This window comes from Lissotriton helveticus, chromosome 5_1 (genome assembly GCF_964261635.1).
Source record: "Lissotriton helveticus chromosome 5_1, aLisHel1.1, whole genome shotgun sequence".
NCBI classification, from domain to species: domain Eukaryota; kingdom Metazoa; phylum Chordata; class Amphibia; order Caudata; family Salamandridae; genus Lissotriton; species Lissotriton helveticus.
Window position 1 is genome coordinate 78,858,580 of NC_136065.1, and position 19,379 is coordinate 78,877,958.

Here is a 19,379-nt window from a genome sequence, read left to right on the forward strand (position 1 = left end):
CATCTATCGCCCTCACCCTATCCATCTATCGCCCTCACTCTATCCATCTATCGCCCTCACCCTATCCATCTATCGCCCTCACCCTATCCATCTATCGCCCTCACCCTATCTATCACTCTATCGCCCTCACTCTATCACCTAGAAGACTCTGAGTTTCTGTGGTCTGAATCAGGAAAGGACTCGAGGTCTGTGGGTGCTGCCCCTGGCACCACTGGGTTACCGGATCAGTACCGGTTCCGAAAAACCCAGTACCTCACGTCCACATCCACCACCACCACATCCACCACCACTACCATGTCCACCACCACCACCACCACCATGTCCACCACCACCACGTCCACCACCACCACGTCCACCTCCACCACCACCACACCCACCTCCACCACCATCACGTCCACCACCCACCACCACTACCATGTCCACCACCACAACCACCACCAACACGTCCATGACCACCACCACTACGTCCACCACCACCATGTCCACCACCACTACGTCCACCACCACCATGTCCACCACGACCGCCACGTCCACCACCACCACACCCACACCCACAACCACCACGTCCACCGCCACACCCATTACCACCACCACGTCCACCGCCACTACCACTACCACTACATCCACCACCACGTCCACCATCGCCACCCACTACCACTACATCCACCACCACGTCCACCATCGCCACGCCCACCACCACCACGTCCATCACCACCACGTCCACCACCACCACGTCCACCACCATGTCCACCACCAGGCCACTTCACTCTATCTATCTGTCGGCCTCTCTCTATCCACCACCACTACGTCCACCACCACCACATCCACCACCACAGCATCCACAACCACCATGTCCACCACCACCACGTCCACCACCACCACGTCCACCACCACCACCTCCACCACCACCACATGCACCACATCCACCACAACTACATCCACCACCACTACGTCCACCACCACCATGTCCACCTCCACCACCACCACACCCACCTCCACCACCACCACCATGTCCACCACCACTACCACCACATCCACCACCAGCACTACCACATCCACCACCAACACGTCCACATCCACCACCACATCCACCACCACTACCATGTCCACCACCACCATGTCCACCACCACCACCACGTCCACCACCACCACGTCCACCACCACCATGTCCACCACCACCATGTCCACCTCCACCACCACCACACCCACCTCCACCACCACCACCCACCACCACCACGTCCACCACCCACCACCACCACCATGTCCACCACCACAACCACCACCAACACGTCCACGACCACCACCACCACTTCCACCACCACATCCACCACCACTACGTCCACCACCACCATGACCACCACGTCCACGTCCACCACCACCACACCCACCACCATCACGTCCACCACCACACCCATTACCACCACCACACCCACCACCACTACCACCACCACCACCACCACACCCACCACCACCACGTCCACCATCGCCACGCCCACCACCACCACGTCCACCACCACCACGTCCACCACCACACCACCTCACTCTATCTATCGCCCTCACTCTATCTGTCGCCCTCACTATATCCATCTATCGCCCTCTATCTATCCATCTATCGCCCTCACTCTATCGCCCTCACTCTATCTATTCATCTATCGCCCTCATCCTATCCATCTATCGCCCTCACCCTATCCATCGCCCTCACTCCATCCATCCATCGCCCTCTCTCCATCCATCTATCGCCCTCACTCTATCCATCTATCGCCCTCACTCTATCCATCTATCGCCCTCACTCTATCCATCTATCGCCCTCACTCTATCCATCTATCGCCCTCACCCTATCCATCTATCGCCCTCACCCTATCCATCTATCGCCCTCACTCTATCCATCTATCGCCCTCACCCTATCCATCTATCGCCCTCACCCTATCCATCTATCGCCCTCACCCTATCTATCACTCTATCGCCCTCACTCTATCACTCTATCTATCGCCCTCACTCTATCTATTGCCCTCACTCTAACGCCCTCTATCTATCGCCCTCACACTATCGTCATCACACTATCTATCATCACACTATCTATCGCCCTCACTCTATCGCCCTCACTCTATCGCCCTCACTCTATCGCCCTCACTCTATCGCCCTCACTCTATCGCCCTCACTCTATCGCCCTCACTCTATCTATCGCCCTCACACTATCCATCTATCGCCCTCACCCTATCCATCTATCGCCCTCTGTCTATCCATCTATCGCCGTCAGCCTATCCATCTATCGCCGTCAGCCTATCCATCTATCGCCCTCACCATATCCATCTATCGCCCTCACCCTATCCATCTATCGCCCTCACCCTATCCATCTATCGCCCTCACCCTATCCATCTATCGCCCTCACCCTATCCATCTATCGCCCTCACTCTATCCATCCATCGCCCTCACTCTATCCATCCATCGCCCTCACTCTATCCATCCATCGCCCTCACTCTATCCATCCATCGCCCTCACTCTATCCATCCATCGCCCTCACTCTATCCATCCATCGCCCTCACTCTATCCATCCATCGCCCTCACTCTATCCATCCATCGCCCTCACTCTATCCATCCATCGCCCTAACTCTATCCATCGCCCTCACTCTATCCATCGCCCTCACTATCTATCGATCTATCGCCCTCACCCTATCCATCTATCGCCCTCACCCTATCCATCTATCGCCCTCACCCTATCCATCTATCGCCCTCACTCTATCCATCTATCGCCCTCACTCTATCCATCTATCGCCCTCACTCTATCCATCTATCGCCCTCACTCTATCCATCTATCGCCCTCACTCTATCCATCTATCGCCCTCACTCTATCCATCTATCGCCCTCACTCTATCCATCTATCGCCCTCACTCTATCCATCCATCGCCCTCACTCTATCCATCCATCGCCCTCACTCTATCCATCCATCGCCCTCACTCTATCCATCCATCGCCCTCACTCTATCCATCTATCGCCCTCACTCTATCGCCCTCACTCTATCGCCCTCACTCTATCGCCCTCACTCTATCGCCCTCACTCTATCGCCCTCACTCTATCTATTGCCCTCACTCTATCTATCGCCCTCACCCTATCCATCTATCGCCCTCACTCTATCCATCTATCGCCCTCACTCTATCCTTCGCCCTCACTCTATCCTTCGCCCTCACTCTATCCTTCGCCCTCACTCTATCCTTCGCCCTCACTCTATCGCCTCCACACTATCGCCTCCACACTATCGCCTCCACACTATCGCCTCCACACTATCGCCTCCACACTATCGCCTCCACACTATCGCCCTCACTCTATCGCCCTCACTCTATCGCCCTCACTCTATCGCCCTCACTCTATCGCCCTCACTCCATCGCCCTCACTCCATCGCCCTCACTCCATCGCCCTCACTCCATCGCCCTCACTCCATCGCCCTCACTCCATCGCCCTCACTCCATCGCCCTCACTCCATCGCCCTCACTCCATCGCCCTCACTCCATCGCCCTCACTCCATCGCCCTCACTCCATCGCCCTCACTCCATCGCCCTCACTCCATCGCCCTCACTCCATCGCCCTCACTCCATCGCCCTCGCTCCATCGCCCTCGCTCCATCGCCCTCGCTCCATCGCCCTCGCTCCATCTATTGCCCTCGCTCTATCTATCGCCCTCACTCTATCTATCTATCTATCGATCGCCCTCCCTCTATCGCCCTCCCTCTATCTATCGCCCTCCCTCCCTCTATCTATCTATCGCCCTCCCTCCCTCTGTCTATCGCCCTCCCTCTATCTATCGCCCTCCCTCTGTCCATCGCCCTCCCTCCCTCCCTCTATCTATCACACTAACTCTATCGCACCACCACAGCATCACTCAGGGGCACCACAACATCACTATGCGCTACCACAGGATCATTGAATGCCACAGCATCACTTGTCGCCACCACAACATCACTCAGCACCACCCCAGCATCAATCTGTGCAACCATTCAACAACAACTGGTTCAAATATGTTCTCTCAATGTTTGAAGCTTTATTACAAATGTCACAATAAGATGTTATTATTTCACTTCTGTTCTTGGATTTTCGTCAAAATAAAATACACTAAACATAATCTTCACAAAAGTTACTTACAAAAGTTCAAGCTATTGCCATTATAAATTACAATAGCTTTTATTTAACTATTAATTATTTTAAAAAAATAAAAGCCATTGTTATTTGTAATATCAATACATCTAAGTCACGTAAATACAACACAAATTTCATTACAAATGCTACAGGTTTCACATTTACGAAAGTTAAAACGATTGGCATTGTAAATGACAAAGCTATTAATTTCGCTATTTTCAAAACCAACACATAAATAAAAAATGTGTCATTTACAATACCAATAGCTCAAACGTTCCTAATGCGAGACCTATTGCATTGCAAATGCTTGCTTGGAACTTACAGTGTCTTCACTTGTGAATCGTGAACACCCACATACACTCCTTGCACAGACTTCTCTTTGGGGCCCACGGGTGCATTATGATCCATAAACATCCACACACACAACCTGTGCTCTTCAGCAGCCTCCTCTATGGACTCTCGGGTGCCTTTTGATTCCCTGAATATCCACAGACACACCCTGTTCTCTTCTGCAGCCTCCTCAAAGGCATACACAGGTAGGGTGACCAGATGACTTCATGCCACCGGGACACAACTTTTTCCATTTCAGGGCTTTTGATTTAACATATCAGTGCATTCTGGGAGTTGTAGTTGTGGTTCACTTTACTGGACCCTATTGCTTCAACACACCAGATGAAAATGATATGTAAAAAGCAAAATCAAGGAATGGAAATGTGTCGTCCCAGTGACATGGAGCCTTCAGGCCACTGTATAAAAAGAGTGACTCGTGATCTCTGGACACTCTCACACACAGCTTGTACTCTCCGGCTGCCCCTTGGAGGCTCACCAAGCGACTTTGTGATCCCTGAACATCCACAGACGTACCTTGTGCTCCTCTGCAGCCTCCTCTATAGGACTTGCTGAGTGAGTTTTATGCTCCTTGGACTCCCGGCAGACCCAGCATATCATCCTCTGATCCTCTGCACAGAACAGCAGCTGTGCCTGGTTATGTTTCTCGCACAGATTCTCCCCCTGGGGCATCACTGGGGGCAGATGAAGCTGTTTTAACATTTCCACCACGTTCCCCAGTTGTCTGTTGGATCGGAGGCTTTTCCCAGATGATATTTCCCTGCACTGTGGACAGGGGAAGTTTCCATCTCTTCCCTCCCAGCTCTGGGTGATGCAGGAGCGGCAGAAGTTGTGTCCACAATCAATAAGAATCACTGGATCCTTAAAATAATCTAAACAGATGGAACAAGTGGCCTCTTCCTTGAGGTTCCCGAGCTGAGCTGCTGCCGCCATGATGCAGAAACGCAGGAAGTGAAGGTAAGTTTCAGTTTCTCTCTTTTTGAAGTGGGTGTGTCTGTGCGTCTGTCCCTCTCTGTGTGCAGTGGGTGTGTCTGTGCGTCTGACCCTCTCTGTGGGCAGTGGGTGTGTCTGTGCGTCTGTCCCTTTCTGTGGGCAGTGGGTGTGTCTGTGCGTCTGACCCTCTCTGTGTGCAGTGGGTGTGTCTGTGCGTCCGCCCCTCTCTGTGTGCAGTGGGTGTGTCTGTGCGTCTGTCCCTTTCTGTGGGCAGTGGGTGTGTCTGTGCGTCTGACCCTCTCTGTGTGCAGTGGGTGTGTCTGTGCGTCTGCCCCTCTCTGTGTGCAGTGGGTGTGTCTGTGCGTCTGTCCCTCTCTGTGTGCAGTGGGTGTGTCTGTGCGTCTGACCCTCTCTGTGGGCAGTGGGTGTGTCTGTGCGTCTGTCCCTTTCTGTGTGCAGTGGGTGTGTCTGTGCGTCTGACCCTCTCTGGCTGCGCCGGGACTTCCGGGTTCATGTTACAGTCACAGAGCAGTGATCTGACTCCTCTGCTGCCTCTGCTCTGACTCGAGGTTTCCCTCCTTTTTCAGCTAAAATACCAGCATTTTTGTTTTATTCTCAGATTCTGTAAGTGCCAGGAGCGGTCTCCTAAATATGGATTTCTCTAAAATCATCTGTGTGGTTCTGAACGTGGCAATAATGTCTACGTCTGTTTGTTATAATTGTTTTTGAACTGTACTGACATCTGGAAAATAATTATTAAACCATTTCTTCCTGCATTTGCTGTTTTACTTAATGTTCCAAAGGCTGAAATATAACTGCTTTCTCAATCCTTCCCCTATGTTAATTCATAATCAGGTCACTGGCATCACGCGCCATCGGAGGAACAATTTCTGCCGCAGGGTTGAGTAAATTATACTCGAGATGAGGCAAATTATGCGGCGTAACAAAAATCTGACCGCATTATTTCAATATCGTGCACTTTTATCAAACACAATCATTGTCTGAGCAGAGGGTTGTATGTCATTAGTGCAGTTAAACTCCTCACTACAACTTTCATCAGACAAGCACACGCCACTTTTCTCTTGTAACACAGTTTGCTACCTCTTACATTTTGCTTGCACAAGTGCCACCATTGCCTACGTAACATTTGTTCTTGTGTTTGAGTGTCTGCCATTTATTGCAGCATTATATCGCTATTTGTACTTTGTACGCTTTTGTAACTTAATTGCACACGTCACTTTTTCCTCCTGTAATGTACCGACTTTGCTACCTCTTGTATTTTGTTTGCTCACAATTGTCACTTTTGCATGTTGTAACTTAACGTTTGCTTTTGTAATTTGTTCACTTGTAATTTTCTCCTCATGTATCATTACTGTTCCTATAGTGAAGCGCTCTGACACATTCGGGTAAAGTCCGTGCTATATAAAAACGCATAAAATAAATAAATAAAATAAGCATTTGCAATGCAATAGGTCTCGCATTTACGCGATTTTAAGCTATTGGCATGGTAATTGAGAAAACTTTTTATTTATGTTTTAAAAAACAAAAATAGTAGGCTTTGTCATTGACAATGCCAATAGCTTAAACCTGTGTAAATGCGAGACCTATTGCATTGCAAATGCTTGTTTTTCTTTTTCTCTGGTCAGTGGTTGTTGCCATTTGTTGCTACTTTTCAATTTCAAATGTTTGTCACTTATCACATCACATCATCACTTGTTGCTGTCTCTTGTTGTCGTTCCTCGTGGCTCGTTGTTGCTTTATGCTTCTTGGTATTGCGTGTCCTTGCTTGTATTCGTTGTTGGTTCTCGTTGGCACTTCCTGGTGCTCATTGTATTTTAACTCCATTTATATACCGCCTACTACCTCTGACGAGGCGTCAAAGCGCTTTTTCGGCAAGTAACACTGTTGGACCTGGCCCTCCTTCCAAGGCTAACCCCTGAACTTTGCGACACCTTTACCCTTTTTCAAACCTATTGGGTTCCCTTTTTCTACCTACCAGGCACTTGCCTTTTTAATCTGTGATAGGTTCTCTTTTTTTCCACATACTCACTCTCTCCACAGCGCGGGGACACGCCGGGAGGCGTCACCAGGCGCTTTAGAAGCTCCTTTAAATTAAATTAAAAATTAAAATTAAATTAAAACTATGGTCGGCCCTTGGGCAGGGTGCATTGTTAGTAGAAGGTAGGTCCTGCCTTGGTGTTGGTGACAGGATCTCGTAATACCTTCCTGCCATCTGCATTTTAGTAGCTTTTGCTCGTTACCCTGATTATTTATCTGACCCAGGGAACCTGGTAACAATACGAGGCTAGCATCCCTAAAATCCGAATTAATTAATACCCTCTTTAGGAAGTGTGTTCTCTTCCTTCTAAGTCTGGAAATAGGACTTCTGGGCAGCGACTGTTTCCTCATACACCCGTACTGGATGATACTACCGGGATGTGTATTCCCCGTCTGGAGGTCGTGACAGGGCCTGGGGAAACTCCAACATCTGGTGTCAACTGTCTGCCTTTTAGATTCGGGGGAGGAGTTGTTTCAGGGCTGCGTCCTGTCCCCCACAATACCGACGCCGCTTCCTGCTTGGCGGCTGATGACCCTGCCTTCCTGCTACACAAGGTGGAGTGTCCCATCAGAGGGGACATCCTCCCCCCGGATCTGGGGAGGGAACTCCCGGCCTACATCAAAGACTTGAAAGACAATTTAGGAAATAAAGGAGGCAGCCTTGCAGGAGAGGGAGACTCTTGTTGGGGGAACGAAAGAAGATGCATCCCCAGAGCCCTGCTGTCACGGACCCCAAAGGTGCACTAACCTTGTGAACGAGATCCAGCGGGAGCGATGATTAGTTCTCGAAGCCCCCCTGTGGTATCTCCCTCTTCTGCCTCCCCCGGCGGCTCTGCGTGTGATGGTGCTGCTCGCGGTGACATCACTTAGAATGTCACCGCGACCAGCGTTCCGAGGCGAGCGCCGGGGACACTCTGAGGCAACAGCAGTTCGACAGGCTGTGGCTGAGGTCACGGGAGTTTGTACTTTAAATAAATGGTTCTTCACTATTCACCACCCTGAGTTTTGGTCGTCCTTTGTGGTGGATTCTACACTGGCGACGAGGGTTAAAAGCCTGTGACCTCAACACGCAAAGAAGAATACGGCCGGCGGAAGATAATCGGAACAGCAGCAGCTGACTCGAGTTAACACAGCCAGCCGACTGGGGAGGAAACGAGTCGTTTTGAAACTGACTGTAACGTGAGGGGCTGACCGACGTGAGGAGCAGCTAAACTAAGGGACGTGTCGTCCACTCGAAGGAAGGCAGAGGAATCATAGGTGCCTAGGGACTAACGAGCAAAGTCTTCTCCTGTCTTACACTCTGGAGGTGAGGTACGGCTGTTTGTGTCCCAGCGCGCTCACCCCAGACCTTCCGCCCACGTCGTGTGTGTCGAGCCTTGACGTTGAAGCCGACAAGGTGAGGTACCCTTCCAGTTCTTGTCGGACCCTGCCTGCGGGCAATTATAGCGCCACCGGAGTAGTGACTTTAAGCGGGAGCCAGGCGCATAGTTCCCAGCCCTTCTGTTAAGACTTTCAACGCGCACTCCACTTATCAGCAGCAGGGCAGCGCTGTGTGTTGTCGCCACAGAGGCGTTTGAAGCCCGGCCTCCCTTGGTGAATCCTCCCTGCTACACTGCTCAGAGCCCCTGCGATAGTGGCGCGTGGCAATTGGCACCCAGATGAGGAAAGTGCACACAGGGCAGCGCAAGAGGTGAAAATTAGAGGAGCTGAAGTGCTCTCCTACCGCATTGTATGATGAAGCAAAGCGTTTTGGGCTGTTGTTAGACGTGAACTTGCCAGCGCTGCGAGGTAGTCAGAGGCGTTTAAGCTGTTGTAAAGAACGTCAGTGGAACGCCCAGAGGCCTCTGAGAGCGCGACGTGGAAGGAGTAAGGAGCCTACGAGCGCAGCGGGGCTGTGTTTCTTTGTCAGAATAATCTAGCCTCGGGCCTGAATAACTGTGTGTTCAACTGACAGCGCGGCGTGGAATGTGGAAAAACATCTGGTGGTGGCACTATTGAGAGCACAGCAGTGAGATCACTTTGATTGGAGTACTGTCCTGACATACTGCACCAAGAAAGCATCACTAACTTTAAACTTTGAGAACAAAGTATTGAATTTTTGAGGGGCAGGTTTTATCTTTCTGCGTGTATGTTTTAGCAAGTGAGAGCTGCGCAGGGGTGGTTAGGCATTCTTTTCCTTTTAAGTGTTTTCACTGGTAGTTCGATCCTTGTTCTTTCAAGTCACACTTATTTGGCTCAGATTTCAGGTTCTCACTGCAGCTTGTTACACGGAGGGTAGGTGCGTGTTTGAAGGTTAGAGTTTCTCTCTGTCCATTGTGAACTAAGCATGCAAAGTGTGACCCCTCCACCCTTCTTCCTGACCAACCCAGGTGACCCCACCATCCTGTGGAAGAAATGGAAAAAAGTGTTCTTAAATTACGCTACTGTGTGTGGGCCCAACTTAGGTCTAGAAAGAAAGGTTGCATTACTGGCCTATTACTTGGGCGCAGAGGGAGAGGAAGTCCTAGACCATCTCCCGGAATTGGGGGCACAGGAGGCAAGGGGTCTGAATGAATTTGAAGTTAGTCTAAAGAAGTTAGATTTGCACTACCTCCCCAAGACCAGCACAATTATGGAGAGGTACCATTTTGGTAAGAGGGCACAAAAGGATGGGGAATCTATAGAAGATTTTGTGTCTGAGTTGAGGAAGTTAGCTGCTACATGCAAGTTTGGGGGAGCAAGCGAGGAGAGAATTAGGGACCAGTTTGTCTTGACCTGCAGGATAGAGCGAGTGCGTGAGGAACTTTGGCTTAAAGATGACCCGCCGTTGAGAGAAGTTCTCATCATAGCCAAGCAGGTAGAGCACATGTTACAGTGTGTCAAGGAGATTAAGCAAGATGCAGGGGAGAAGAAGAACGATGACAAGACCAGTGTCAGTGAGGTGGTGTCCGAATGCGAGACTGTGTCTGTAGTTAAGGGTCAGAAGGCAGTGGGCAAGGAGCAGAAGGAAAGCAGACCGGGAGGGTCATACAAAGGTACCTGCTACAGGTGTGGGAAACAAGGGCACCTAGCCAACGACAAGGAGTGTCCCGCCCTCAGGTTCACATGTAACAAGTGTGGTAAGAAGGGCCATTTCAAGCAATTTTGCAAGAGTGGGCAGGGGGCCAGTAGACTGAGTAGAGACAGAACGAATGTGGTGTGCGACGAGTTCGTTGTGCAAGTACAAGAGTTGAAGGCGCCAGGTCCCAGAAACCCCTTGTGTACAGAAGTTACAGCACAGGTTGAAGAAGATCAAGTCGATAGTCCTAAAGACACCATAAAAGTAGGAGAAGTTGACCTAGATGCATTGTTTGACTCCTGTTCTAGAATAACAATTATCAATGCCAAGGAGTTCTCACGTGTGTCTAAAGGAAAGATAGTTTTGAAGAGGTTAGACCTGAGGCCAGGAGGGTATGCGGGGCGCCCCATCTCCATGAAAGGATACTTTCTGAGTAAAATTGAGTACAGAAACAGGTCTACTGTGTCTAAAGTATATGTATCCACTGTAGGAGACAACATTTTGGGGTGGCGTGCACAGAAGGGTTTGGGAGTGTATCTCAATCCCAACAGCAATCCCCAGATTTTGATACAGGAGATAAAAGAATGTGGGTCTGGCATCACTAAAGAATTTGAAGAGGTGTTTAGGGAAGAGCTTGGGTGTTTGAAAAACTACTGTCACAAAATAAAATTGAAGGTAGATGCCAAACCCGTTGTGGCAAAAGTCAGAAGACTCCCCATAGCCATTCAGGAGGAGGTCAGAACCGAATTGGAGAAACTGTGCAAGGCTGGGGTCATCGAACCTGTGGAGGCGACCGAATGGTTGGCGCCCATCGTGGCAGCGAGGAAGAAAGATGGGTCAGTCCGGCTCTGCATTGATTTGAGGGCACTCAATAAAGAGGTCGTCGTTGTAGGAAGGTGGCTACCTGACTATGGTTACCCCAGATTTTTTGCCTGTGTTTAGCTGGTTTTTTGACTTAGTTGACCTGGTTCCCTGCTAATCAGGGCCCCAGGCCATCTGCTCTCTCTGTAAAATGGATTCCATGTACCCTAGGTACATACCAATTGGAAATGGACTCCTTGTCAGCCCCTGTAGAATGCACTATAGGTGCACAGGGCACAGGAGCCACTAAGGCCTACCAGGGGCTGCAGCATATCTTTTGCCACCCCTGGCTGGTTCTTAAAATTGACACAACTGGCTGATCACTCAGCTGGGGTAAGGTGGTGTACACACCCCTTGCTTAGATATAGTATACCTATGTCTAAACCTATATCTGGACACATGTAAACCTGTGAGCCACTCCTATAGACAGGCCTCACCAATCCTGGAGGCTGGGTGCATGGTTTTTATGTGAGATGGAGCTCTAGCATGAGCTGAGCCTGTCTGCAGCCGTCGGGAACAAATCCCTAAGCTGTTTCAGGATAATGCCATACCATATACTATTAAGTGCCTTATAATCCTCGCGGTTATTTAGCAACTCTGGTTTGGCTTTATCAAAACATGTCGTGTAAGGTGTCATACGCTTTGGAATACCATCCCCTCGCCAGTTCTGGCGACGGGGATGGCATTCCACCCCTCTAGAGGGGTAAGACATGTTACTTCACTTTAATGCGGTTGATTTCTCCAAAGGCCTTAAGATCCACAAAATGGATGCCTCTGCCACAGACAAATGTCTGGACCCCTGGAGCTGACCGAAACCCAGTCAAGGGGGTCCTGGACAAAGGGTTTCCTGTCACAGGAGGGTGTCACCGCCCTCCAGACAGGAGATAGTGTATTGTAGCAGGGAGGTTTGAAAGAAACCAGACACTGCCTGGGGCGCACAAGGCTGCCCCTTGCATAATCCGGCCAAACCGGTTCTGGGGCACTCCAGCCCTCGTGCCAGGGCGGCCTGGATCAAAGGAAGGGGGTGTATCCACCCACTTCCTGGGTCCCACCCATAGGAGGGGACCTAGCAGGTAATCACGCCCACCAGATTCGAATAAGAGTGGGAGCAGTGCCAATGCACATCAGATTTCCTGGAAGAAACATTTGAAACAATATTCTGGACCCTTCGCCCTCCATCTCAACGTGGAAGCCCGAAGAATCTCCCTTGTGGTCAAGGAGTGACCACCCTGCAGCAGCAGGCACCATCCAGCCCTCGACGTCTACTTAGTTGCAGTTCCCGCCGGAACTCGAGCGACTGAGATCGACGAGATCAAGCCTGCCCAGCTTCTAACAGCCCGATCCACAGTCCCTGCAAAGCTGAGACCCGTGGAGGCGACCGGAAGCGTGGGGCACGCCATCTTGAAGTGACCACGAGACGCTGACCGTGCAGCCCACGAGTGACCCTCGAAGCTGTACACCGGGGTTTGAGAAGCCCCCACCCTGAGCTACTCCTGAGCCGAAGTTCAGCCCTCCACACTCGACGAGTGCTGCGTGGGGCCCTTTGGCACGATTTGGCTCAACGCGTTGGCCCGGTCACTTGCCAGCTGGCTTGTGGTCCCTGTGCCGACGAACTACAAAAGAAGACTCGTGATTCTGGTTGCTCCAGATCCACACCAGCTCCCCTGAAAGGGAGCCCCGACTCTGACCTTCCTGGTCCGAGTAAGACGCCATCTTCCAATCCCGCGTGGATTGCTCTTACCAAGGCTTGTTTGCTCCAAACCGGAAGCCGACTGCACCGACGGTGAGAGCCTGCGTGGGACAGATCGTGACCTGCTCCTGGACGTCGCAGATGCCCCAGAGCCCACGTGACAGCGAAGAGAAGCGCCTCGACGACCACCTGATTGCGCCCGACATTGCCTGGTTCCGTCCTGGTTCCACCCTGGTCACTGCTGAGTGACCCAGACTCTGTCCCCTCTGCTTTCAGGTACTCTACAACTTGAGTCCACCCTTGGACTCCACCGGACACTTCGTCTTCACCCTGCCTGCAGCCCTTTCAGCTTCAAGCACCAAGAGCCTGCGTGTCAAAACCCGACGCCACTTCGACCCTGTGCACCCACTTCCTGTGGGTGAGGTAACTTTGCTCCGCCGGTGTTCCCACACTGGTGCACACCTCTAGGGTCTGTGTGTTAAGTTTTGTTCCTCTAGGTTCAGCGGAAGTGTCCTTACACTTTAACTATTTGACTTTTACGCACCATTGGTTAACATTGGTGCATGCGTGCGCTTTCCGCACATCTCCCGAATCCCGAGGGCCATTCCCGACTTCAGCATTGCTTGTCCTGACTGCTCCCAGCGATTCCCTAGGCCCTAGGCCTAACCACTGTTCGAGTGGCCTCTCTTATACCACTTGTTTAGTATATGGTTTGAGTGGCCCCCTGCCCTCATCCATAATTGTGCAACTTTGTATGTTTAAACAGTGCTTTTGATCTAACGCTTGTGCCCCTTTATTCATAAAGAATACTGGGGATTGTTTTTAGTAATAAACACATATATTTTTATAATATATACTTGTGTGGTGTCCTTTCATTTGGTATTACAGGATTGTATGTGGTAAAACAGCTCGCTTAACACGACCTCTTAAGTTAAGCCTTTAGGCTGCTTAGTCCATGCTACCACTAGGATAGCTTGTCTAATAAGGTTGACTTACAACCAGACACCATAAGGGGATTGTTTGGTCAGGTAGTAGGTGGTTCCAGAATTGGAAACATCCCCTACCAGGCCAACTTCTCACATTGGTGAGCAGCGGTGCGGATTTGAGCTTGCTGTTGTTTTACCATTGCAATCTTTATATCAAATTGAAAGATCACATCAAGTACCTCTAGGTACATATAAAATCAAAAGCTTAGCATATTAAGTTCTACTGAACTTAGTAGTTGTAGGTTGAAGGGAGTAGCACACCCCTGACTACAACTCACTAGCAAGGTCCAGTAGGAAAACACTTAGTGTAGGTAAGTGCACCACTTACACCTCACTAGTAACCATGTCCGACACAGGAAAGGCCTCAGGGTCTAGTCCTGTGACAGTTGACCCTACCCAGGCAACTTCTGGATATGACAAACTAACCCGCAGAGACTTGATTGTCTTGTGCAAAGCAAGAGGGTTAAAAAGGGGCAGAAGCCCCACCTGCCTAATCCTGATAGGACTCCTAGAACAGGATGACTTAGAGAGGGCAAAAGCAGCTTCCCTAGATACAGGAACTGAAGGGAACCCCCCTGCAGTTGATCCCCCTGAAGAGGAGGATGATGATGACTTGGATGAGGACTCAGAAGTTGAGGACTTAGAAGTACAGGATCAGGGTAGCCAGGTTCCAGTTGGTAGGCTTAGCCAGGCCAACTTGGACCTACTGGGGAATGGAGAGGGCCAGCACCTCCCCAGAACCCAACATATGATTCCCCCAGGCAACAGAAGAGTGAGATCTCCCTCAGGAGACTCTCATCTTTCTAGTGCCTCCAGGGAATCACAGAGAGGCATGAGTGCTTCTCAAAAGCTAGAGCATAGGGCCAGAATGAGGGCTGTCAAACTCCAGATAGAGAGGGAGGAGGTAGCCTTGGCTCAAGCTAAACTTGCCTTGGCAAGAGAGCAAAAATTGTGTGGCTTAGATGCCACTGGTGGCAGCAATATTCCTAAAGAGAAACCCAGGTCCTATGATAGTAGAAACCTGACAAAGATTGTGCCCCCCTACAAGGAAGGGGATGACATCCACAAATGGATGACTGCTCTTGAGAGAGCCTGCATGGTACAGCAGGTTCCTGAGGAACAGTGGGCAGCAATCTTATGGTACTCCTTTTCAGAGAAAGGGAGAGACAAGCTCCTCACTGTTAGACATGAGGATGCAAACAATTACAAAGTCCTGAAGAGTGTTCTGATAGATGGGTTTGGCTTAACCACTGAACAGTACAGGTTCAAGTTCAGAGACACCCAGAAGACACAGACTCAGGACTGGACTGATTTTGTAGATTGTGCTACTAAGGCTCTGGAGGGTTGGCTACATGGCAGCAAAGTACATGACTTTACAGGATTGTATAATTTGATTATGAGGGAGCAGATCCTAAGTAATTGTCAGAACCAGCTCTTACACCAGCACCTGGTAGACTCTGATCTGACCTCTCCCCAAGAATTGGGAAAGAAGGCAGACAAATGGGTCAGAACCAGGATTAGGCCTAAGAATCAGGACAGTAACCAGAAGAAGGAGTCTACCAAGCCTCAAGATAAGGGTGGGGATAAAAGTAAAGAAAAGACTTCCCCAGGGCCCCAAAACTCCAAGGATGGGGGTGGGTCCCAAGACACTTCTTCAACTGAGAAAAAGCCCTATTGTTATCCCTGTAAACAGGTGGGGCATTACAAAACAGACAGCTGTTGTCCCAAGAATAACAATAAAGAAAATATTCCTCCAAAGCCAGCTTCAACACCTCCTGTTACTGTCAGCAGTAATCCCCCAGGAAGTGGAAGCACACCCAGGAATCTGGGTGGGTTTACTTTTGGAAATCAGGTGGACCCTGGCCTATCCAGGTCCCCATCACCCAATGATCTTGTTTATGAGGCTGGCATGGGGTTTGCCAACTTCTCTGCTTGCCCAAATACTTTGAGCAAGTATAGACAAGAACCCATCATCAATGGTTTAAGAGTTGAAGCTTTTAGAGACACAGGGGCTAGCATCACCATGGTGGCTGATGGCATAGTCCCCTCTAAGCAACTTTTACCTGGTGCCACATACCAGGTAATAAACATTGATGGCATCCAAACAAATCATCCCATGGCAGTAGTAAGTCTCAGCTGGGGAGGTGTCACTGGCCCAAAGAGAGTGGCAGTGTCCCCAAACTTGCCTGTAGACTGTCTACTGGGTAATGATTTAGAAATCTCAGCCTGGGCTGGGGTTGAACAGGAAATCCATTCTAGAATGGTAAATTCCAATGGAAAGGTTAGTGGGGCTGTAATGGCTACAGCCCCAATTCAAGATGTCCTTCCTGAAAAGGTTGGTAGGGCGGAGATACTCCCTGCCCCATCTTTAGCAAAAACTCTTCCTGAACAGAATAGCAAAGCTGTTATGATAACAGCAGAAACCCAAACTGAGTCTCCTCCTGAAAAGGTTGGTGGGGCTGTGATGGCCACAGCCCAAACTCAAACTGACACGTGTGTTGTGAAACCTGAAATGATGGATAACTCCACACAAACTGAGAGCATGGAGGAGGAAGAGAAATCTCCCCCTCACCAGACTTTAGGACAGGATCAGCCTCCTCAGGGAACTGATCTTACCCCTGATGAAGGAACTGCCCCAGAGGTGGTTGGGCCTAGCCTGACAGAACCTCTGATGTCAGTGGACCCTTCTCAGGTGGGACCCAGTCTGGAGCAGGTAACCTGCCCCTCTCTCCCTTGCCTTAGCCAGCCCAGGGCTGCAGAGGACAAGAAGGACAGTGAGACCCAGAGGGCCCCCTGTCAAATAAAGCACCCCCATCAAAAGATTAGGTGCACCAAAACTAGTAGCCCTAGTAAGGTGAAAACTTTAAAAACTCCTGAGGGAGCCCCCTTAAAAACAGTTAGGGACCTCCCCCAGATGGATTCTGTTGGGCACAGCCAAACCTGGGACCCAAAGGGCCCAAACCTGAACTGTCCCTCCAGCAAGCCAAACAGAGGGACCCAGCCTCCAGCTTTAGGTAGCCAGAGGTTGACCCTGAGAGCACAGTGCAACTCAGTTAAAGAAAGAAAGGCACACATGGTGGAAGATAATTGGAGGAAGCTAAGCCCTAAATTAGTAGAGCCTCACTTCAATACTCCATATCCAAACCAGCCTTTAACTTTGCATAAACACACCCAAGGTAGTGATTCCCTATGGTGGAGACCCTCTAATACCCAAAGGGTGAGGGACTGCTTAGTGGACCATGAGACAGGGGGTACCCATGCTAGTGCAGGTACTTCCTTATATGGCCACTCAGGCAATATAGGCTTACCTGGCCAAGGATAGCCTTATCTCCTTTCGTTTGGGGGGGGGTTATGTAGGAAGGTGGCTACCTGACTATGGTTACCCCAGATTTTTTGCCTGTGTTTAGCTGGTTTTTTGACTTAGTTGACCTGGTTCCCTGCTAATCAGGGCCCCAGGCCATCTGCTCTCTCTGTAAAATGGATTCCATGTACCCTAGGTACATACCAATTGGAAATGGACTCCTTGTCAGCCCCTGTAGAATGCACTATAGGTGCACAGGGCACAGGAGCCACTAAGGCCTACCAGGGGCTGCAGCATATCTTTTGCCACCCCTGGCTGGTTCTTAAAATTGACACAACTGGCTGATCACTCAGCTGGGGTAAGGTGGTGTACACACCCCTTGCTTAGATATAGTATACCTATGTCTAAACCTATATCTGGACACATGTAAACCTGTGAGCCACTCCTATAGACAGGCCTCACCAATCCTGGAGGCTGGGTGCATGGTTTTTATGTGAGATGGAGCTCTAGCATGAGCTGAGCCTGTCTGCAGCCGTCGGGAACAAATCCCTAAGCTGTTTCAGGATAATGCCATACCATATACTATTAAGTGCCTTATAATCCTCGCGGTTATTTAGCAACTCTGGTTTGGCTTTATCAAAACATGTCGTGTAAGGTGTCATACGCTTTGGAATACCATCCCCTCGCCAGTTCTGGCGACGGGGATGGCATTCCACCCCTCTAGAGGGGTAAGACATGTTACTTCACTTTAATGCGGTTGATTTCTCCAAAGGCCTTAAGATCCACAAAATGGATGCCTCTGCCACAGACAAATGTCTGGACCCCTGGAGCTGACCGAAACCCAGTCAAGGGGGTCCTGGACAAAGGGTTTCCTGTCACAGGAGGGTGTCACCGCCCTCCAGACAGGAGATAGTGTATTGTAGCAGGGAGGTTTGAAAGAAACCAGACACTGCCTGGGGCGCACAAGGCTGCCCCTTGCATAATCCGGCCAAACCGGTTCTGGGGCACTCCAGCCCTCGTGCCAGGGCGGCCTGGATCAAAGGAAGGGGGTGTATCCACCCACTTCCTGGGTCCCACCCATAGGAGGGGACCTAGCAGGTAATCACGCCCACCAGATTCGAATAAGAGTGGGAGCAGTGCCAATGCACATCAGATTTCCTGGAAGAAACATTTGAAACGATATTCTGGACCCTTCGCCCTCCATCTCAACGTGGAAGCCCGAAGAATCTCCCTTGTGGTCAAGGAGTGACCACCCTGCAGCAGCAGGCACCATCCAGCCCTCGACGTCTACTTAGTTGCAGTTCCCGCCGGAACTCGAGCGACTGAGATCGACGAGATCAAGCCTGCCCAGCTTCTAACAGCCCGATCCACAGTCCCTGCAAAGCTGAGACCCGTGGAGGCGACCGGAAGCGTGGGGCACGCCATCTTGAAGTGACCACGAGACGCTGACCGTGCAGCCCACGAGTGACCCTCGAAGCTGTACACCGGGGTTTGAGAAGCCCCCACCCTGAGCTACTCCTGAGCCGAAGTTCAGCCCTCCACACTCGACGAGTGCTGCGTGGGGCCCTTTGGCACGATTTGGCTCAACGCGTTGGCCCGGTCACTTGCCAGCTGGCTTGTGGTCCCTGTGCCGACGAACTACAAAAGAAGACTCGTGATTCTGGTTGCTTCAGATCCACACCAGCTCCCCTGAAAGGGAGCCCCGACTCTGACCTTCCTGGTCCGAGTAAGACGCCATCTTCCAATCCCGCGTGGATTGCTCTTACCAAGGCTTGTTTGCTCCAAACCGGAAGCCGACTGCACCGACGGTGAGAGCCTGCGTGGGACAGATCGTGACCTGCTCCTGGACGTCGCAGATGCCCCAGAGCCCACGTGACAGCGAAGAGAAGCGCCTCGACGACCACCTGATTGCGCCCGACATTGCCTGGTTCCGTCCTGGTTCCACCCTGGTCACTGCTGAGTGACCCAGACTCTGTCCCCTCTGCTTTCAGGTACTCTACAACTTGAGTCCACCCTTGGACTCCACCGGACACTTCGT

General features: G+C 50.8%; 1 protein-coding gene and 1 long non-coding RNA gene across 3 annotated transcripts in view; one reads left to right on the top strand and one right to left on the bottom strand.

The window, feature by feature from the left end:
- LOC144754153 (E3 ubiquitin-protein ligase TRIM39-like) overlaps positions 1-5,422 on the bottom strand; it is a 91,412-nt gene extending 85,990 nt beyond the window's left edge. For both annotated transcript variants that reach the window (XM_078641734.1, XM_078641733.1), the window contains exon 1: positions 4,992-5,422. In XM_078641734.1, coding sequence (XP_078497860.1) covers positions 4,992-5,408 — 417 coding nt within the window. In that variant the 5' untranslated portion in view covers positions 5,409-5,422. The remainder of the gene's footprint in view (positions 1-4,991) is intronic.
- LOC144754161 (uncharacterized) overlaps positions 1-19,379 on the top strand; it is a 638,643-nt gene that overhangs the window by 286,629 nt on the left and 332,635 nt on the right. The gene's annotated exons all lie outside the window — the stretch shown is intronic.